Source organism: Xyrauchen texanus, chromosome 35 (assembly GCF_025860055.1).
Source record: "Xyrauchen texanus isolate HMW12.3.18 chromosome 35, RBS_HiC_50CHRs, whole genome shotgun sequence".
Taxonomy (NCBI): Eukaryota; Metazoa; Chordata; class Actinopteri; order Cypriniformes; family Catostomidae; genus Xyrauchen; species Xyrauchen texanus.
In genome coordinates, this window is record NC_068310.1 from 29,082,684 (window position 1) to 29,106,638 (window position 23,955).

At 36.6% G+C, this 23,955-nt stretch overlaps 1 protein-coding gene across 1 annotated transcript; it reads right to left on the reverse strand.

Annotated features, from left to right (window-relative positions):
- Positions 1 to 12,705: 12,705 nt before the first annotated feature.
- Positions 12,706 to 13,717, reverse strand: LOC127629243 (protein reprimo A-like). The gene has a single exon (XM_052106388.1). The coding sequence runs from the start codon at positions 13,476 to 13,478 to the stop codon at positions 13,167 to 13,169; it is 312 nt and encodes a 103-aa protein (XP_051962348.1). The 5' UTR covers positions 13,479 to 13,717; the 3' UTR covers positions 12,706 to 13,166.
- Positions 13,718 to 23,955: the final 10,238 nt, after the last annotated feature.

Below are 23,955 nucleotides of genomic sequence, written 5' to 3' on the forward strand. Positions count from 1 at the left end.
TTGGCTTTCATTTGAACATGCCAAGGCACTTGTGTTGTGCGAGATCTGATCTGATTCCCGTCTTGTGCATTGGAGAGTAACTGGGAGTAAACCATTATAGTGAAAAGGTCTTAAATATTTATGTTTCTCACACAAAGTGACTGTATTGCTTCAGAAGACATTCTTTTAAACATTAGTCGAATAATTACTTTTTCAATGATTTTGTGCATTTTTTGTTTAAAGTGCAGAGCACCATCCACTTGCATTATATGGACCTACAGAGCTATAATATTCTTCTCTTTGTGTTCTGCTGAAGAAAGTCATTCGCATCTGGGATGGGGTTGACTGTATTGATGAGAATTTTCATTTTTGTGAACTATCCCTTTAAGGGTTAAATGAGTGGCTGTGGAAATATATTGTTTTTTAACATAAGATTTATGATGTCCTTGCACAGTGTGACTGAAGCATTTAATTAGTTTGTGAATTTATTTTTTTCCCCATGACTGTGGATGGGCTAGTGTAACCCCATGTCAATATGAATCCAGCATGAGTTGGAATGGCAGGGCCACAGGTCTGCCCCTCTCTGCCTCATCTCCCATTCCTCATTTAACCCAAACAGACAGCTGGCCACACCAGCGCTCCCCTACAAGCTGCACTGACAACACAAATGACAGGGGCTCTGTGTGTGTGCGCTGGTGTTTTTGTCTGCAGGGATGATTGCCTGCCCCCTCTGGCATCTCTGAAACTGTGTGACTGTTCAACACAGCTGTGTGTAGCTTTTCCTTGAGTGCCTTGTTGCTCCAAGGAGCAGTTTACAATCTCGGTTTCATGTTAAACTTTGCACATTGGCATGTGAGCGTAAATTAGGTACAATGTAATTTAGGAATCCAGTGGAATGTATTAGAATTAGGTGGGAATTCTGTTTCCTTGTATTGTTGACATTGACACTGCTATTTCAAGCAGTGTAGTCCATTTTTCACTTTTTGTGTTTTAATTGTTTTTATGATACAGAAATAGGCTACAAGCTCAAAACAAAGTAGGCCAAATAGTAGGCAATTTAACTAGTTGGTTACATGACAAAATAAATACTGTAGATACAATGCCATTTCATAAATGCACATATACTTCTGACTTGAAATCTATCAAACTATATTGCATAATTTGTATTCAGATTGAAATGTAATTTTTTTTTGCTGTTTTTTTTAATTGAGAGACAGCATGGAATATTAATACCATTACAATTTGTCACACCTCATGACTTAAGTTCCAGTCTCTGGGAAATTGGTTAAATACTTATAAAAAAACAAAATCTATACAAGTACCCTCTCCAATTCATATGCTTTTCTATCTAACTAAAAAAAACATTTCCCTATATTTTGCATTGAGATTGTTTTCATGAAATGGCAATCAAAAAAATAAAAATGGGCTATTATGCCTTATGTTCAAACCAAATTAAAGTGTGTGTATATAGTTAAATTTATATAATGCATCCAGTATATCAATTCATAAATACTCATGTACTTTGAATACTCTCGCTTGCAAGTATGCATACTGAAGTGTATCTCTAGCTATGTTACATCATTTTGATGCATTCGCATGCCTAACATATCCATGCATACATTTAAAAAAATGTTTTATCTAATTCTTAAAGAATTGTAAGCAGTTTGAGTTCACACTGCCAGTGATTGCTGCTGCAGCTAAAAGCGACATGTTCTCGTTCATTTTCAATGAGCGCTGCTGAATTTTCTGGTGACACGAGCAACAGCTTTGGCAAGTGACACAAAGTTGAGAAGTTTCACCTAATGTAAATGCAGAATGATTTCTTGCAGCAACTACCAATAGGAGTGAAGAAAGTGTTTAAAGCTGGTTTAAAAAAATAAATAAAAAAAAATGGCCAGGTACAGCACACAGACCTACTGTACATACACAAAATTCCTTGTCCGTTTATATAAAATGCAACCTAAAATCTTGAGACTGTAGATTAGATTAAGTTTATTTTTCACCCGATTTGTATAATCTTTTATAATACATTGTTTTATGAATTTCTACAGGAGTCATGCCATATGTAAATATCTAAATGCTGGATCAGACAGCAGGTTTTCTCCCAGCTCATTAATGTAATATAGAATATTGCCCCCTTTCCCAATTCTTTAATCTTAAGCCATTACTAAACTAGATCTGATCTGAGAGGTAAATCCTAGATTACACACAAGACATGGTGCAACGTAACTGCCAGTAAAGGCCCCTGACCTGCTACTGGTTTTCTCCTGTACAACAGATGCTGCAATTACACAACATCATACTGGTAATCTCTCACACTCCCGTTTGCTCAGCGTTTTGTGCTTCGACACAAGCATGCCACAATTAATTATTAGCATGTGCCTTGCATCAATGACAGCAGAATAAGACAGTAGTGTTGAGCAGAGAGAAAATGGGTCACTCGAACCCTTTAGCTATTCTGTAAGAAAAATCATTCTTCTGGATTTTGATAGGAACTTAAATATCATATAACTGGATAGATGGGAACAAATCATTTTCAGCAGAAAATAGTATTAATATTGTATGAATGTAGTTATTTGCCCTTTCACTTGAATGTTATAGACTATTCATGAGGTGCAAATATATTTTTCCCCAGATAGCAATTCTCTAGGTGCTCTAGCCCCTGTCCTTTCACATAAGGTGGCCTTCAAATGGCACCCAAAATTAAGCTTGCACACCCAAACAAAACCCATTTTTATGCTTTATAATAGTATTTAGGGGTGTTAATGTGTCAACGTTATGCTGGAACATTGATGCTTCGATTACGGAATTGAATAATCAATTGTAATGACTATAATAATAATAATACCCAATGTGTTACAGAGGCTGTCTAAGATTACAAGCGCACTCTCGCAACAGATGCTAGGTGCATGACAGAGGAAACAAATGCACACTTTAAAATAGTTTTGTTCGGATTTCTGCCTCATCTACATACAGTATGCACAATATTAGATAATTGTTATTTTTTCAGTGTAATAGTGGAATATTTGGAGAGTACACTTAGAAAAGTAGGCAATACTGTACTACGCCTTGACTCCCCATCATTATTTGTCCTAAACGTGTTACACAACATTGCGTTTTCAATACTGCAAGCCTGCTTGGTTTAAACATCAGATATTTAAATAATTATGAATACAAAATGTAATCGAATTTTGACTTAAGTATAAACAGGCCTACCTACTAAATTATTACAGCAAAAAAAGAAATATAGTCTGTGCACACGCACCACTTAGTCTGATGGGGATTCTATTCCACCCCTCAACACCCCACATTTTTAAGTGACTGTCCCTCAAAAAGGTTTAGAGCCCCTGCCCCTCAAAATATCTATGCATTTCCCTGTCTGGGATGTCCAATATGACTACACACCTATCAGCCACAACATTAAAACCACCTGCCTAATATTGTGTAGGTCCCCTTCGTGCTACAAAAACAGCACCAACCAGCATCTCAGAATAGCATTCTGGGATATTTTTCTCACATTATTGTACAGAGTGGTTATTTGAGTTTCCATACACTTTGTCAGTTCGAACCAGTCTGGCCGTTCTCTGTTAATCGCTCTCATCAACAAGGCATTTCTGTCCACAGAACTGCTGCTTACTGGATGTTTTTTGTTTTTGGCACCATTCTGAGTAAATTCTAGAGACAGTTGTGTGTGTGTGTGTGTGTGTGTGTGTGTGTGTGAATATCCCAGGAGATCAGCAGTTACACAAATACTCAAACCAGCCCATCTTGCACCAACAATCATCCATGCAATTATCTAATCAGCCAATCGTGTGGCTGCAGTGCATAAAATCATGCAATTACAGGTCAGCAGCTTCAGTTAATGTTCACATCATCCATCAGAATAGGGACAATATTTGATCTCAATGTTTTGGACCGTGGCATGCTTGTTGGTGCCAGACAGGCTGGTTTGAGTATATCTGTAACTGCTGATCTCCTGGGATTTTCATGCACAACATACTCTATAATTTACTCATTGTGAGTAAAAATTGTGGACCTCCACAAGTCTGTTTTCCTTAGGAGCAATTTCCAAATGCCTGAAGGTACCACATCCATCTGTACAAACAATGGTACACAAGTATAAACACCATGGGACCACGCAGCCATCATACCGCTCAGGAAGGAGACAGTTCTGTCTCCGAGAGGTGAACCCACTGGGAACAAGATGAAAGAAAGAAATAATTATCTTCTATTATTCTGACATTTCACGTTCTTAAAATATAGTGATCCTAGCTGACCTAAGAAAGGGAATGTTTTCTATGATTAAATATCAGGAATTGTGTATGTAAACTTATGACTTCAACTGTAATTGAATGTATGCTGAGATAAAGGACGGTCCCGCTAGGCTTTGAGAATGCTAATTATTTTGGACACCACAGCGAACCAGGATGTGATGTTATGAGCAATGGCTTCTGGTTTTAAATAATAATAAATCACAAATAGGATGGACTGTTGATCTAACATGTTAATAATATGAAAAATATAAAGCTGAAAAATTAACACCATTAATAATGCCTCCGATTTATACGTAAATTCTGCAATAATGTTCCAACCATACATGCACATCATGTAATTCGACAAGAAATGTAAATGATTGACAGAAAAAAAAAAAACATTTTACAGTATTTTTACATTTAACAGAAAAAACACTACATTAAAGTAATGAGCATGTATTCTAGTGAGAATAATGGGAATTACACATAAAAAAAGGTATTAAAAAAAAAAGCTTAACAAAAAGGATTACTGTTATGAGAATTTGGGATGGAGAATGTAATTGAATTGAGAATGAAATTAATGTCACAGTTGAAAATAAATATCAGGCTTCAGAGATAAAATAGGGCACTCACAATTTGCTTGGGCTCCTTGAACACAGACAGTACAATCAGTGGAAAAGGAGGCTTTATAAAGGTGCATTATTTGCATGCTAATGCAGTACAATAATTGTAGCACTGATAGTTAAGTTGAGATCCCAGAGCTGTCTGGGTCACTGTATAAGTAAGCACGGTATAAAAGGGATACTCGGCAGGAATCGGCACACTGTGGTTTGAGATGGCATACTTGAAAATGTTCAGTGAGACATTTATGACAGAAACCCATTGGAAGCACAGTCATGCAGAGAAAGAGAGAGAGAGAGAAAAGGAGTGGGTGGACATCAAACATGAATTTGATTACATCACTGTTTTCTCGAGCCACAGAGAAATTGGCCAGGCAGTTAAACATTCATAATTCTGTATATAATATTTATATAATATAATAATTGTTATGCTTTATTATCTTATTTCATTTAGACTTTTATTTAGGTGTTGTTTTTTTTTACCTTTAAATGACTAATTAAGAAAAATAAGAACATTTTATGTTACCTTCACTTCAGTGAAAATGTTGATTTCTCAAGTTCAGTCATGAGGTATGTATGAAAATGAGTTATGCATTGGGGGAAGATTGCTGTCATATGCTGGAAAAACTAACATAATAATGACATGAAATGACAATTATAACCAGTAGATGGCTGCAGTGATCCCACAGTGGAAAATGTGAATCCTCTCAGCCATGGATGTGTGAGAGTCTCACCCCTTCATTTCTGTGTGTGTGTGTGTGTGTGTGTGTGTGTGTGTGTGTTTGCTGCATTGTGGCTGATTTATTGATTTTATTTGTTGCAATGATTTTACAAATGCAATGAAAAATGCACTGTGTTGTAGTCTCACTTATTCATTTCATAATTCAAAATATGCAGCCTGTAACTCAAACTGTCAATTCTTATCAACATCTGGTTATGTAATATTTGGTGTGCTGTACTAACACTAGAGCTTTACAGTGCTGTGGCTGGGCTTAAAATGCCTTTTGCTGTCAATCATATTAAGAACATTGTACTGAACAAAAAGGAAGGGATGGGGGAAAAACAGTCTGTCACTTCCTGTTCCTCACACACCACTGGAATGATGGGATGCTCCGTCCTGACTGTGATGGAAAGGTATTGTAGCTGTTACTCTCAAATGCAGAGCTAATGTCTTTGGCCCATGGGCAAAAAGGAGGGCATCAGAGCATGTGCAAATTTGCATTTGTGCATGTGAAACAGAGACAGACATTTGGAGAGAGAGAGAGAGATAGAACAATAGCAAATGTGATATCTCAACTGACTGCAAGTCACAAATAACTGAATTACAAGGATTCACTTAAAAAGATGAGAAAGTCTGGCCACGTCCACTGGCTGGACAGTGGGGTGCCTGATGTCAGTTATTGATGCATCTCTTGGTGTATGACAAATACTGTACTGAAGCGCAATTTGATTAAAGTCTATTTAAAGATCTTTAAATCTGTATTGTTTTACTATAATGCTTTCTGTGATGATGGATGTCTCTTTCAGACATCAGTTGGTTCAATCTTTTAGTCCTTATTAATGAAACATATGCAATACTTATACACTAATACCACTTGCCATGCATCACTTTTGTCATGCTGCTCAATGAAAATTAACCAGACAGCTAGATATTTTCTTTTGATACCCAAGGCACAAGCTGCCATTGGGAGCAACTTGGGTTTCAGTGTCTTGCCCAAGGATACTTCGGCATGTGGAGTTGTGTGGGCCGGGATTCGAACCACCAACCCTGCGGTTGGCAGCCGACCTGCTCTACCACCTGAGCCTGAGGTTGTCATTCCAAATGTGTTCATTCATATTCAAATGTTCACCAGTCTTAGTAAATCATTTCTTTATGGATCTCGCTTTATGCACTGTGACATAGTCATGCTGGAACAGAAGAGGACCCATTCTACTTTAAATATTTGTCTAAGGAGATTGCATGGTTGGATGCTTGATTTTATGCAGCTGTCATTAATGGGTGTAGCTGAAATAGACAAACATGTTAATTAGAAAGGGGTGATCTTATGCTTTTGCCATATTGCCACAGTGCATATACTTGGATGCGTATTTTCCTAAACTGAGATATTGTGGCATGATTAGTCGCTTTTGTTTTTCTTCTTTTTTGTTGCACAATTGCTATTAGTAGAGGTCTAAGCACCAAAGGTTAAAAGCACTTTGGAATTACAAGCCAATAAACTATTTGGAAGTGGCCCACATTCACTTATCGGCCTATATCTAAACACAAAGTCCAAACTAAACTAAATTTTGTACATTTCAAAACATTTTGAGAATGCATATCAAATGTTTGTATATCTGTCATAACTCTCAAACTGTTTTATCAAGTTGGAATGCATTGTCTTTGGTTCTTGTGCTAACATATCCTTAAAATAGCAATTGGACAAATCAACAAAAAAGGCCACCAGCAAAGAAATTTCAGCAGTTAACTTAATTAATGAATGGTTGATCTTAATGAAATTTCACATATACATAAATGGTGTCTAGATGAGCCTGTGTACCACATTTTGTGAGAATCAGTCATATGGTGTCATTGCAATAAGCTAATACGTTTTTGCTAAGAACTCCAAAAATGTAGGACTAGTATAACATTTCTTTTTACTCTGAATCTTTCTGTGCCCCCAAAACATTGATCAAATTGATTTCCTATTCCGCAAATTTCTTACCACTTTGATTGTACTGAAAAACCTTTTTGAACCTGTCCTAGGCTGTTTGTCTGTATGTATCATCTGCTTTTAAGAAAAAGTTATCAAGAGAAATTTGATTAACTGTTTATAAGACATGAGCCAATAAGATTTTGGTTGTGGCCCGTAATGACCAAATGGACTGTATCGTGTAAGCACAACATGGACAACACAACATTCTCAGAGCACACACTACATTTCATGAATTTCCTATACTAGAGAGAACTATAACTTTTAAAAAATATATATTTTTGCAATTGTTATCAAAGAAGCTGAAAGTTTACACCAAAAGCAACCGTTTCCATATTCCACAAGACCTATTCTTACAATTTTGGCTATTTTGGTCATGTTCTCTTTACATGTGCTTTGATTATTTTGTGCATAGTAAAATGGAATTGATTTGTGTATTGCCATGAACTGCATAGACCCGAAAATGTGTACAATTATTAACATGGCATGGCAGAGTAGAAGTGTGTTTTATCAGCCTACGACATGGATCTAAATATTGTATTAGTATTAATTTTACCAAGTGATTTATATTGGATACATTGCCTTTGATGTCAACAACAAAAGATATGGGAAGCATTTTCACCTCACTTAAAAAGTATGTTGGTTTGATGTATTTTATTATTTGCATTTAGTTTTTACCAGAAGATCTGCGACAATTTTTTAGGAAACGCCCACCAATTTAGAACCACTGTTCTAGAATGTTCAACTAAATGATCATTTCAGTATGTTGTGTTGAGTGTCGGGCAGGGAGTAACTGAGAAAGTGAGATGGTGTGATAAAAGGGAGTTTTTTTATTCCTGGAATCCCAGTTAGTCTCCAGAGAAGCTTTTTTTGGGCCATGTCCCCTATGGCTTCTTAACAGACCATTGATTTTGTATAACATCTGTCAACAATGAATAAAAATACTTATTACTTGTGGGAGTTGAAGCTGTCAGATACAGTTTTAAAAGAAGAGATTTCATAGATGGTGAAAGGCTTTGGATTCACCTCAGTAGTTTAGGGCCTACTGGTCTCCCAGCTGACTAGCATCCAAAACCCTTCTAAAACCAGCAAATGGACCAGCCTTACCATGCTGGGAGAGCAATTTAGACCAGTAAGCCAACTTAGAGTTAAGCTTCTTTTTTTTGCAGGAGGGTTAATGTTGTTTAGGATCATTTTAAGGGTCCTAAATACAATAATTTCCACTTCTTTGAATTTTGGACTTGGGTTCTTGGCTGTGCTGAATTTCCCATTATATCTCTGCAGGTTGCATAACAGTTGAAGATGGTAACATCTTACCTAGTTACTTTTTCCTTTTTTTTTCTATCATGCTAACATTTATTTTAAAGACCTACGTTTTTGTTTCTTTTTTCTTTTTTTACTCTGACATTTCCCCTGTTCTATAGCCTTTCTCTAGCTCTGTCAGTTCGTAATGCCACGTCACGTCTCAGGACCATACCGCTGTCTGACAGCCACTTCCACCGGGAGTGACCTTTTCTTCCGTTCTTTTCATCTATGCTACCACTCTCTTCCCCCCCCCTCTATCTTTAAAGAAGGTCTGAAGAAATCTAAAGCAATCACAGCATCAATCATTCAGTGCATATCTGGAGAAAATGCATGAGAACAAGTCTCTTTTTAGCCCCATCGTCATGTTTTTTTCTTGCAGAAAAATAAGATATGCATCTTCAAATTCACAAACTGAAATGTTTTTTTATTTTTCATTGTGCTACTGTGAAATAATAAGCAACAAAAACATGTATATCAAGATGTTCAAAAGTCGGAGAGCACTAGTGAAAAGTATTTCTCTTTCACATTTTTCTAATTTAATACACTTTAAACATTATTTTAGATATTTTTGTATTTCAGAATTTCTTGATATATATAACAGCATACACTTTAGCTGGCATGGACTCCACAAGTTGATGATCCATGTTATCCCAGCGTGATCTGAGGAAGTCCTGAAGAACGTCTTGTGATTTAACGGACGCAAGGAAATAAACGTTTTTGTACTAGGGAGTTAACATGGTCAGTCACAAATTTGTTTATATTTGATTAGTGACCTATAGTGCAAATTTTTGAATATTTCTTCTACATTTGTCATAACTTTTCTTTTAAAAAAAATGACAAATCATGTTTGTACAAAAATATTTTCAGGTTTAAATTAAAATAAAAATCCCAAATTGTCAGTGTGGTCTTTAACATTTGGACTCCACTGTGTGTTAATCCATCCAATAGCCTGTTTCTTTAATAAACATTGGAATACATTTTGATCACGTTGTTTATATTTGAAACCAGGATCTAAATGGTATCACAGTGTCACAATCTTGCTGAGATAATAGAGAGGCTCAGGACCAAAGCACAGAGTAAAAATGAAGGAATTTATTTAATCCCAAAAAACAAACTCAAACTCCCACAAGGGGAAAAAAAAACAATAAACATAAACGAAAAACACAAAGGAAATAATCCAGGCTGGAACAGGGGAAACTGGAGACAGGACTGACCGGACCGGTTAGGGATGGGGGAATAAACCGACTGACAAACTTGATAAATCAACACACGCGACCGACTAGAACAAACACAAGACAAACTGACACTGGACAGCAAACACGAGGATACTAAAACATTGAGAGAAATCAACAGGTTAACAAGACAGGGCAGATGTGACTAATAAACAAATTATGGGCAAACAAGAAGGTGGGGTATGACGTAAGACAGAGAGGCACGTGGCGATACAGAAACAGAACAAAGCCACGTGCTCTCACAAGACAACGAAACACCCGAATGGCATGGGCGCACATTGCTAAGGCAATAAGGCAATATACGCCCATGCCAACTGACAAACAAGGCGAGAGAATATGTAGCACTGCCAAACAAAACGATGCCACGCATTCTCATACTAAATGAAGCCTGAGTGTACATCTCGAGGCAAATGCCTCGTGATGCATGCAAAAGGCGACAAAAACAAGACAGGACACCTGTGCGAGAGTTCGGCCACATACACACCCGAAGCCTCAGAACAAAGTGACTGAATCAGCACAACATGAAGACAGCTCGTGTCCCGGGCGCACAGCGCAACGCGCACCAGTGTTTGCGAGAGACAGAAAAACTATTGACGAGAGTGGATGCTGCCAAGATGACATATGCGTGATGCACCAACGTCAATAACAGACAAACATAAAGCACGAGTGTCCGGATCCCGACAGACCGAAATTGAACCAGACAGGCCCGTGACACACAGGGCATTATAAGTGCATGACTTGCAAACTGAAAAGTGAGCCAAAAGCACAGAGATGCATAGAAACAACACTCAGTTACATGTGTCTGGGTGGGGTCTTATGAGCTGAATGCTCTGGATTGGGGTTAGTGATATAGCATTCAGCCTTAATCTCTAATTTGGATAAGGGTTTCTTGCCCTCCATTGCATATATTTCAGCACCATCTGTTTTAAAGCACTGATTATAGTAAAGTCTTTGGCACGTTTTCACGCGTCACATGTATTACACTGAATAGTCATCCATGTAATTCGATGCCATGCTTTATGGAGCAGTATGTGTACGAGTACAGAAAACAAGGTAATATCCAACAGATTTTGTGGAATTATGCAACAAGACGGTTATGTTATTCTCAGGTTACAGATTAACTACACCGATATGAAATACTGTTTATGTTTATGCAAACATTAATAAGCCTGCTATTTCAGAGTTATTCTTTGTTAATATAATGTCTTTTTAAATACTGTCTTTAAATAAACTATTTAAAAAAATAAATAGATATGTTTCCTTTTTATTTATTTATTTTTTCTCCCCAATTTGGAATGCCCAATTCCAAATTCCCGCTCTAAGTCCTGGTGGTGTATTGACTCAATCTCAGTTGCCTCCGTGTCTGAGACCATCAATCCGCACATCTTATCACGTGGCTTGTTGAGCATGTTACCACGGAGACGTAGCGTGTGTTGAGGGTTCATGCTATTATCCGCGGGGCGTCCACGTACATCTCACCACGAAAGCGAACCGCATTATAGCGACCATGAGGAGGTTACGCCATGTGACTCTACCCTCCCTAGCAACCAAGCTAATTTGGTTGCTTAGGAGACCTGGCTGGAGTCACTCAGCACGCCCTGGATTCAAACATGTGACACCAGGGGTAGTAGACAGCATAAATACTCGTTGAGTTACCCAGTCCCCCAAAATAAATACAATTAAAAGACACCTGTAATGAAGGTTAATGAGTCCGCACAATTTCAAGTTTTGGACCACGCACTTAAGCCGCTTTTTGATTGAAAACAAAAATACATGCAATTGTTGCAGTTAAAGTGTTAATATAAACCTTACAGTTTATAAAGGGTTTAAAGGATTTATTTATAAAGATAGAATCAGTCTTAATATACGATATAACAAGAAATGTACCTGTATGCATAATTTGGAGAGAAAAAAAACGAAACAAAAAACAGCCAGATTGAATTATGCCGTATTTCACAATGCTGAGAAGTTTTTGAGCTCACCGCTGGTTATGAAGTACAATTGAAAAAGCACAACTGGCCAAAATGTTTTAAAATCTTGGTTAGGTTTTCCTTTTACCTAGGAAGCCATATTATATATATTTTCATCATGTTGATGAAACCTTATGAGATGTTTTTAATTGCCACTAAAGCTGGTTTATGTGAGTGATCTGCACCTAAGGTGTAATGCATATATGCAAGATATTAGAAAAAGGAAAATATGAAATGTGATTCTAACCTGTATTACCCAACTCACTGTTTTGTCTTTTCACTTTCATATTTCATTTGTAAATAAAAAAAAAATTTAAAAATCAATTTACATTCTACTACAGTATTGCTCTGCTGAAGAGACTTTCTGTTTAGACCTTTGCGACATAGTACGGAGATTGATTAAATAATCATACCATTGTGTAATTGTTTATTCTCTTTTGTGTAAATGGGTACATTATGTTCATACTCTTATATGTATTGATAGACAGAAGAATTCCAGCTCTAATTGCAGGCTGGATTGTTTTATATTCATTCTTAGCCTAAGGTAGAATGAATGTTCTATTTGGAAATTTTTTAAAAAAGAAAGAAAACTCAGGATGAAATAAACTTTTAATTTCTTTTTAATCCATTTGCATGCAAGTTTACACAATGACCTTTCTAAAAACCATAAAATAATCAAATGGAATCACAAGATGCAAATTATACAACAAAGGAACCCATTTCAGTTCAGCCACTTCAGATACAAATTTAACCAAAATATACAATAAAATACAAATAAATTAAATTATTGACATTCTTCACAATTTCAAATTGCTCATGTCCATCTATTGTTTCAAGATGGATAAATACATTTATCTTATCTTTCTTCAGATTTCAGTGGCCTTTTTGAAGAAAGTCTTTCCCACAATTCTGAAAACTGTGGAAAGGGAAGACACAAGACATTTAACAGACTTGAAGCGGTCTAGAAACCACCCATTGTCTGCAACAGGACAACAGCATAGGTCAAAAGTATAAAAATGCCATCAGTTAGCAAGGACATCAAACCAACAGGCTCCGTCTGCTTCTGCTTTTCAAGTCACTTTAGTGAGATTTATGGAACACTCGGTGTCTGTTCCACTCACGCAGCAATCATGATAATTTCCGCATCTTTTGAAGGTCTGCGGTCCTCTACCAGCAGGTTTATCAAACTCTCGGACTTTATCAGCAGATTGCAGCCGAGGAAAAAGATTCCGAAAATGACAGTCAGTGAGAGCACACAGAGAACCGCTATTTGTACCAAACGCATGATGAACTGGTCGCGGTCCTCCAGCAGCGGCGCACCGAAGCCGTCGCTCGTGATCACCGAGAAGTTGCAGCATCCTCTCACGCTTTCCAATGGATGCTTGGCCGTAGAGATGGTCCGGTTCAGTAATACGTGTGAGACATTCATTTCGATTTTGTTTCAAATGCTTACTAGTTTTATTATCTGAAACTTCCAAATGGTCATGGGTTTGCCAATGTCACTTGTGCGCTACTAAACGGTTTAAAGTTCCTGTTAAGAGCCATAAAAAGTCTTTAAAGTGTAGGTACATGCATCGGTTTAGAGTACATCATTCAAGCACATCTCCTGCAGTAGTGGTGTCTGGGAAAGCGCACTCCGGTATTTGTGTGCGCCATTGAGCGCGCGATCAAAAGGACCTGCACGCGCGCACACTCTTCAATCTATACTCAGACCAGTGAATATATGGCCTAATATACAGCAGTCTAATCACTCATGTGATGAATATTTGAGGTGATTGGATTGTGTTGGGGAGGTTGACGTGGGCTAATATGGGCTAGGCTACTACCAGACAAAAGTTTGGACAGATTTGGCAATTGATCTAAAGGGTTATGCCTAAATACTTGCAATTGGTTTTGAAGGCCGATAGACAATAACTTCTTAAATCGTGTCTACATAAATGTCTTTACACAACTAATATTTTAAATTGATAAGTTGGACCGGATAGCGAAGCAAACACAACCAATAAGTGCCCAGCATACATTTCTCAACTAACTCTGTAATAAAACATACATTTTTTTTTTTTTTTAAATGGCCAAAGTGTGCAAAGCTGTAATTGCGGCTACTTTGAAGAAGCCCAAATATGAGATGGTTTATTTTTTTTACATTTTGAAGCATAGGAGAAGATGGGTAAGAAAAATATGCATTTAATTTTAAATTGCAACATGTATAGGCTACGTTTAGCATGTACAGGATGAATAGACATAATAGACACACAATTAGATCAATTGACTTCAATTAACTTCAAAACTTTTCGGATGGAATTCATCTCACAAATGTTGATATTCAGATGAAATATCAAGATTAAGAGGATCACAGCCATTAAAAGAAGGTGTTGAGATTAGATTGAGTGCCATCTATGGTCTAGAGAAAACGTCTTTACACAAAATCACATGAAGACATGAGAAACCCATGTATATTAGCCTACGGAAGCTCTGTACCGCAAGGTGGAAAAAAAATAACGGCGAAATATAAATAGTCTCAGTTCCTTATTTAAGTCTTAATTTAAAAAAAAAAAAATTCTCTCTTCAAATTTTTTTTTCTCTCTTCAAATTTAGTTTTTCTCTCTTCAAAAAAAAAAATACAAGGTTGTTTTACCAACCTTGGCCACCAGGTGCCACTATCAGTAAACATGTAATCTTATGCTTTTAATGCATAACTGTTGCTATATAGTAAACACGTATTTAGAAAGACCAACAATTTTAAACAAAAAATAACTGTTGTTACACGACAATGAATGCCATATCAAACATATTTTCAAACAAAATAGCAAAAAACATTTTGAAGAGAAAAAAAATTTTTTTTTGAAGAGAGAGAATTTTCTTTTTGGAAGAACCTTTTTTTCACCGTTATTTTTTTTTTCCACCTTGCGGTTCAGAGCTTCCGTAGTATATGTATTTAAACGAACAATGCAACCGTCCATCTCAAAGTTCCCATCCAAAAGAAAGAAAAGACACCCGACAACTGTGAATGACTCTGGACTAAAGAAAAATCAGCAAGAAATCAACAAGAAAAATCTTGTTGTAGAGACAGTCCTAGCAACCAAAGGAGGACAGATTGCAGAAAGAGATCTGCACTTCTTGAGTTATTCCGGGTTTAATACAAGTTAAGCTCAACAGACAGCATTTGTGGCATAATGTTGATTACCACAAAACATTATTTCGACTCATCCCTCCTTTCTTTAAAAAACTAAAAACTAAAGGAACTGGAAGTGAATGGGGCCAATTTTTTGAGGTTTTAAAGGCAATATTATAAAACATTATAATTTACAAAAATACTATTATTGTATATGTACGTCACTATGCTTCATCCAAGCTAATACATGACTGTGTAACTTTGTGTAGATGTATGGTGTATAACTGCCTTTGAACGTTAGATGGCAGTATTGCCTTGACCAGTGGAATGTGCTGTTTGCGTTTGTGCTGAGAAAGCGTGTTCATAAATCAAATGCAAACCATAAGATGGCCAATGACATCCATTACTCATCATCTTACAGAACAAAATATAAAAATCAATAAAAAGCTGGTCAATGATGACAATATAGCTACCATATGTAAGAAAAAATAAACAGTATTCAAAGATGTTTTATATAGTTCTTAACCACCTTGCAGCTTACTTTTCAGTGCTTTGATATTACCAACAAAGTGAAACCCCCTCATTTATCTTAAAAACATATCCATACCATAGCAAAACAATGGTGATGAGATATTTTAAGACCTTTCTAAAGTCAGCGAGCATCACAATGATAGCACATTAAACAGAGGCAACTTACACTGTTTGTGATGCATGTTACATTAGACGTTTTTAAACATGAGCTACTTAATGGCAAGATATTTCCCTTTATTCACCACGAACATAGCTGCATAGCATTAGCCGTTGCTGACTTCTGCCCTTAAATGTGTGCTTTGCTAATGTTAGCTATACACTTTCTCAACCCTGAGAGACTGACTATAATATAATGTGCGCCCAAAAAATATCGATATGCCATTTTTGTATTAAATTGCACATTATAATGCATTTACAAATGGTATTAGCATATGCATTTACTTATTGATTTTTTCCTTGCTATTTTGCATGGACAGCCCAGTGACATAAACTTACATAGACTAGCTGAAAAATGATAAAGTTGAGACTTGTAGTCTCAGTTCACCTAGAATCCAGGTTTTTGATAATAGAGAAAGAAGAGAAGTAGAGAGCCAAGGCTATTTTGCTAAGGAGAAACTTTAGGTGAATACTTGTTGTCCGTTATCCTTAGCGAGAAATATAAAAAATATAAGTGTACCTGTTCTCTTCACAGTACAATATGTCTTAAAATAACATTTTAAGGTAGTTCTGGCCCTGGATACTGATTGGTCAATAGCCAAAAATTCTCCTGTTTGTATTAGAGCACCACTAGATGAGAGTTATTCTTACTTGGGACTATATCTTTTAGTGGAAAGATGGCAGTTAATGATTTTAATTTATAAAAAAGTGTGTAATTGTAGTATATTGTAACAAAGACCTTTGCTCTGGGCCCATTTCCTATTTAAAAATACTGTTTAGAATTTGTTGTGGGGCCCCCTGGAACTGTGGGCCCCTAGAATCATTACCAACTTTCACCCCACTAGCTACGCCCCTGCAAAAGGGGTTCTATTTCCCACACTTTTCCGTCTCAAAATCACACTTCAGTGGACACACTCAAATAAGGCTTTTCAGCACAACACATATATCACACTCTGGAACACTCTGCTCCGTGCAGCTTTCTCCCCCTCACTGGCGTCTGGATTGCTCTTAAAAGCCCATCTTCACTCTCACAGCAATGACAAACAGCTGTTAGAGACCATCATTGCCAGGTGATGATTCTTACCATTCTCATCTCCTGATCTCACTCGCCATTCACAAACTGTCACTCAACCACGCCCCCACCACCACACACACACACACACACACATATATATATATATATATATATATATATATATATATATATATATACACACAGTTATATTCTCTATATACTGTTTATGTGTATATATAATATTCACAATACAGCACAGCATCTCATACTTTGTTTAAACACTGCATTTTTGCAAAATATTATGAATATTATGCACCTCCAACATATTGCTTCCTAGAGTGCATATTTAAATACCCCAAGAGGAAGGGCTACTTCTAATGTTTATACTGTACATGTATGTTTGAAACAGAGTATGACAGCTTCTTGACCTTATCTAAATGTTTCTCCTGACCTTTGAATCAACCTTTTGATCTCAAGGCTTATGCTTAAATATGTGGAATTAGACATATATAAAATATCTAAATATTACTCTAAATATAAGTATAAAATGTGGCTATGTATAAATGTCTTTACAAAACTACAATTCTAGTTAGCTAGATAGTCAGTCAGGTGGTTAGTTAGTGGATGAGTGGACCAGATCATTAACTACAAAATACAGTACAATGCAGGGAGCCCACATGTTAGCAACTTGTTTCCGTTTTACTATGGTGCAGGATTTTCCTCGGGTATTGATGAGAGAGACGGTGTCGCTTACAGTTGCAAAGTGGTGTGATAATTCCTGAGGGGCCCTACTTGGTCAATGCGTGCTCCGTCACATCTAAGTACCGTTATTGATTTCATGTGATGAGAAGGTATTTTAAACTCAAGGCTAATGCTAGGACTGGCAATCCTCATTTACGACACCCTTCTGTCAGCCTATATATAATTCCTCTGAGGAACAATGTGTACACTGAAAGGAATCTACGCCTGAAGTGTGTGGGTGAGTCTGTGAGAGAGAGAGTTAGAATGTGTTCACATGTTTGTGTTTATGTGTAAGATATAAATATAAAGTCATACACTAATGATTATTAAACAAACAATTATTATATTTGATTTCTCATATTGTCATTGCTGCACCACTTGCAAATTCAATCACTCCGTACTATATTTCATTGGTCGGATGGACAGCTAGTCCCGCCCCAAACTCATGCCATTGGTTGAGCCTGATGTTGTTTTAGACTGGTCAGGTATTTCTGCCTTTACACATTTTAGTGGAATCAAATAACAGATAGCTGAGGGGCTGTTCACACCTAATGCATTTTTGCATCCGTTTTCACAATTTTGATTTGCTATTCTATGTAAAAATGCTAGATTGACAGATTTGACCACTGCGCCAGGGCCGTTTCTGAGCATATGGGGGCCCTAAGCAAAATCTTTCTTGGAGGTCCCCTGTTGCCCATGGAACCCATGGATCCCGACTTGTTTGTGCGCTTCATGATGACGAAAAACTCTTTGAGCGTGCATGTCCCTGTGACATCTAGCTACAAGTCTCTCTTCTTGCACTTACATTCTCCCTTCCCTCTCAGGCCACTAGGGGGCCCCGTATAACTGTCAAATTGAGCCATAACAGCTGCCTTCTTTTAGTATATTTAAAAAAGAAAAATTTAAATAAAAAAACAACCTTGCTTTGCAGGCCCCCCAGTGGCCACTTATAACTACAAATGGCCCTGGCTACACCACACCTTGCTGTTTTTTCAGAACGTTTTTAAAAAACACTCTCGAGAAATCTGCTTTCTGTTCCTTTTGTCCATTAAACATTTTAACCAGGATATGAAAAACTTATTTAGTATCCAAAAAAAAATGACACATTTGATCTATCACACAACTTTTCATTATTTAGTCACATTCTGGATATAAATTACAAACATCGCCAGTTAACACGTTATTTCTTATAATCTGGAATTACTACTGAAAGTGCTTTTTCACTAGTTTTTTTTTATATCATTAATTAGGTTTGAAATAGTAGAAATGTTAATTCTTGATACAAAAAATACATAATTAATCGCAGAAATACATATTCTTGATACTATAAATGGAATTTCAACTAGTGAATTTTTTTTATTCATATAAAAAATTTCAACATGTAGAATTTCTCAATGATGTCATCGACTCCTATTCGAAATGCAATTACAGATATCTGTAATTAATATCTTAAATAAAATTCCACATGTCATAAATACATTTCACATGTCAGCAATACACTTCTTACTAGTAAAAAATATAATTTGTTAATATCAATAATTACATTGTTTGTTACGAGTGTAAATGAACTGAATTACAGTGAAAAAATAATGTATTTTTCTGTAAATGTATTTCAACATGTTAGATATGGTATTTCAGATATCTGGAAATTAATTTGAGATGTAAATAAACTGGAGGGTAAAAAGGTCAAAAGGTTTTCTCACTGGTTACAATCACATTACAGATATATCCAATTTTGAAAGCTATGATGGGCATTTCTGCAAATAATCACATTATTTCTGATTTCAAGAATATGTACTAGTGCAAACCTACTTACTGATAATAATAATTAACACTTTCCTTAGTAGTAATTCCATTTCAGATATCAGTAATTAACATGTTAGTAAAAGTTGAATTGTTGATATCTATAAGTCATATTCTGCACATGAATAAAAGTCAATTCCATTCAAATTCCATTCGGCTTGCTAATACTTCACCTTTATGTGGAAACAATGTAATTTAGGTCTATAACTGCTCTACAAGATAGGACAGTTGGTGTTGACGCTTTACTCATTCATTTGCATTTTGTGAAAGATTAAACCTGCTCAGCCAGTTTCATAGAATTTCTGAGACAAGATCCTGCTTATTGTGGTTGACAAAACATGTGAATAATGTGAAATGCCATGTTAATACAAAAAGAGAAATTTAACATTAAGCTTATTTGTAACATCTGTGTACTAACAATGCAGTTGCTCTGTGAACAGGCCTCACTGAACACACTGAAGCCTTCCCTGCGGGTCATGTCGCTCTAAGAGGGGGTGCCTACGTGATCAGCCGCATACAGTATATGAGTGTTATATTTTTTCAGTTTATTTTGCACATGTATTAAATGGGTCATATCATGTTGAATCGAATGTTCCTTGATCTTTTGAGATAAAAGAGTTTGATATACTTAGACCATTTTTAGAAATAAGGCCACATTCACACTGATACTTTTTTGCTTGAAAACGTATTGATTTTGCCGCAATGACCTTCCTCTCGTCCACACTAGAACAGTATTTTCCTCCACGAAAACAACCTTAACTTTCCAAACATGCTTTGGAAAACGATGGCATTATGTGAGACTGAAAATTAAAACAGATTATTCTGGACGTGGCCTATGCTGCTAAAACGACTCAATTTCCTTGAATGTTAGCATTCTCCCTGTCTGAGTTTTCAATTTTGGGTGAACTATCCCTTTCATTTTGAAGCATACAGTACATGCATTGATCTAACTTTATGTATTATCTTTCCTGTCTTACTCTTAATTCTGTCTCACTCTCCTCACTCTCATTTAAAGTACTAAAAAGCCATATTAACATGACACGTTTTCACACTGCAGCATGACATATCACATGATGCCCAATCTGGATTGGTTTAGCATGTTCAGCCTGTGTCATGAGTTCAGTGAGCACAGTACATTTTCCATTTGCTTTAATGTTGCGTTCACTATCGATCTTATGGTGACTGCACCTGTTTGTTGCATGGCAATGCATCAACAACACTCTGTCAACTCATTCACTGAAACATGGGTGCTAGGTTTATAAAAATAGCCTTGCTGTCTGTCTGTGAGTGAGAAAATGTTGCAAGCAGAATCACCTACAAAGACAGAATAAAAGCTACTGGAAATGTAAAGCAGATACAGGATTTAAAAGAATAGTTCACCCAAAAATTATAATTCTGGGTCACTGACTCACTCTAATACCGTCTCAAACTCTTTTGGGACAAACTATCTCTTTAACTACTCTGATAATAGATGCATTATGCTGAATTGCTATTTCTACACTGCAAAAAAATATATATATATATATATATATATATATATATATAATTTGTTTCATCATTGTTTTTGTCTTGTTTTCCAGTTAAAATCAGCCGCTGAAACAAGATCAATTTGCATGACAAATAGATTTGTGAAAGATCATATACAGTAACTTAATAAGGTATAATATACTGTAGCCTATAGTAGGATTATAAATCTTACCCCATTTGCAAATTTGTACTAGTTTTAGGCATAAACTTTTACCTATGCTTAAAATAAGACAAATTAATTTGCCAAGTGAGTATGAAAATATATTTTCTATTAAAGAACATGTCTTAATTGGAAATGTTGCCTTAATCTTCATGGATAGATGTTGACACTGCTCTCTCTCTCTCTCTCTCTCTCTCTCTCTCTCTCTCTATATATATAAATATAAATATACTCTCAACAACATAACCGAAGTTTTGATGAACTACTCCAGCATCCCCTGTTGTGTGATTAGTCTTTCATCCGGCTGTTTTAGAGCCTTGAGTCTGATCATTCTGTGCCTCCCTGTTCTTGGGCTGTGTGGCAGAACTCTGAACAACCTTTGGCTGCTTTTCCAAAACTTGCTGCTCTCAAAGGAAACTTAAGCCTCCCTGTCAGCCTTGTTTTATATCCCAGCACTCCCGTGTTCTCAAGCCTGCCAGTGACCAGTGCTCAGTTTGAGGTTTATATAATAACTTTAACCTTTTGAAGCAAATCCTGTTTGAATTTCCATTATGGTAATGCCTCTTCAACATCTTGTTTTAATGTTGCAACGAAAATCTGGACATGTAGGACATGGAAACTGTAGATATTTATGTATGATGTCCCCAGCCTGGCCCACATAACTGCTGTAATTGGAGTGATAGTGACTTTATCCAATTACTTCTTGAGGATGACTTGTGGCATGTTTTATTAGAGAGCTGCCATGTCCTTAAGATGTTCTGATAAGGTTTCCATACCAGACAATTTTATAACTAATATCCAGTCTGTCTTTCTGTGCATCCATCCATAATATTTTATTTAGTGTAATCTATCTAATAAATATCTGTCTGTCTGTCTATCTATCTATCTATCTATGTCCCTTATCGATGTCTCTTATCTCTGTCCATCTATATGTCTATCTTTGTATGATGTCCCCAGCCTGGCCCACATAACTGCTGTAATTGGAGTGATAGTGACTTTATCCAATTACTTCTTGAGGATGAGCTGTGGCATGTTGTATTAGAGAGCTGCCATGTCCTTCAGATGTTCAGATAAGGTTTCCATACAATTTTATAACTAATATCCAGTCTGCTGGCTCAGCATTTGGCTTTCCAGAAAATAAACAATTAGTATCTTTTTATTGTATAATAATTCTAAGTATTAATAATGCATCCAACCATCCATTCATCCATCTGTCTGTCTTTCTGTGCATCCATCCATAATATTTTATTTAGTGCAATCTATCTAATAAATATCTGTCTGTCTGTCTGTCTGTCTGTCTGTCTGTCTGTCTGTCTGTCTGTCTGTCTGTCAGTCAGTCAGTCAGTCAGTCAGTCAGTCAGTCAGTCAGTCTGTCTGTCTGTCTGTCTGTCTGTCTGTCTATCTAGTCTAGTCTGTCTGTCTGTCTGTCTGTCAGTCAGTCTGTCTGTCTGTCTGTCTGTCTGTCTGTCTATCTATCTGTCTATTCCTCCATGCTGTTTTATTAAATGTAATTTATCCAAATAATAGTGTAATTTATTTCAGGTCATCAGTTTGAATAAACTTATTTAATAATAACAACAACAACACACAAACAAAATTAAATTAAATGTTGCCAAATGCTGAAGTTTTTCCTTCCCTCATTTCTCATTGTCAAATTGACAAAAGAGCAGATCAGGTTACATAGCCACAAAGTAATGAGCGAAATTGTTTTACCAATGGGGTTTCCTCTTTCTTCTCAATGCCCATACGAGTAGTTCACAAAAGCTGTGTGTAATGTGTTCATTTAAATTGTAACAATTTATAAAGACATATAGAAGTGTCAATGAGAAAGCAACCTGTAACTGCAAACTATTCAAATGATTATATTGCAAAACGTTGCACCACTAAATCTTTTGTTTCTTGGAATATCCTTTTTTATAATGACATACTTTGACACTTACTGTAAGCCACTTTCAAGCCAATTTCATTGCCACCACCCAGATATCATGTAAAATTTCGAATGACCAAGGATATTGCATTACATATCACCCCAGGGTCACTGATGTCGAGGATCCTTTCAGTCCTGGCCACAAAATCCATCTGTTTGTCTGGGGAGCAGGCGAAAAGTATCACACAAAGTCCTTGGCACTATCTCTGTCTACTCAGATGAACTTTTCCTTGCCGATACTATTGGCCACAGAGCTTGGCAGGCACATGATGGGTCAGTGCAAATTACAGTGGTCCAAAATTAGGCCACAGAATTCTGTGTTCTCTACAGGGAAGGAGGGGATATGTGACACCCAGCAGCCCTTGTGGTGTGTAGCATGACTGGGTCAGCCATCAGAGAGGTTCAGTGTTTGAAGCTACTGCACAAAATTATTCATAAATACATCATATGAACAAAGGCGGTCCCCGTGTTCTAAAGAATCTAGCGTGGTATATCTTTGCAGAGGCAGTTTTGGCTTTAGGGACAGTCACATGATGTGATGTGATGAAATCTGATGAGAGGAGTTTTAATCCCTAAACTATAGGCTGCTGTGCAGGCCCCTTTGAGACAAACTGGCTGATACTCTACTGAAAGTTTTATAATTATGACTCAGAAATGACATTATTAAGCCATTTGTGAAAGAATGCAAATTAAGTATTGTCAATCATTTTCGGTAGAAAGTGGAAATATATTCAAAGCTAGATTTTTTTTTAGAAGAAAATGTGAGTAGTTCTTGCCCGTGAAAAACTTGACGCCACAAAGCTAGTTTTGTGGGTGGTTGCTAAGGTGTTTAGAGTGTTTTTTAACATGCTGCTATGCACTTGCTAAGGTGCTCTGGGTGGTTGTAATAGTGTTCAAAAGAACTTACCCAGAAGTCTTTATGATAATCGGGTCT

Excerpts from the sequence above, each read along its gene's own strand:
- LOC127629243 (XM_052106388.1), bottom strand. The coding sequence starts at position 13,478 with ATGAATGTCTCACACGTATTACTGAACCGGACCATCTCTACGGCCAAG.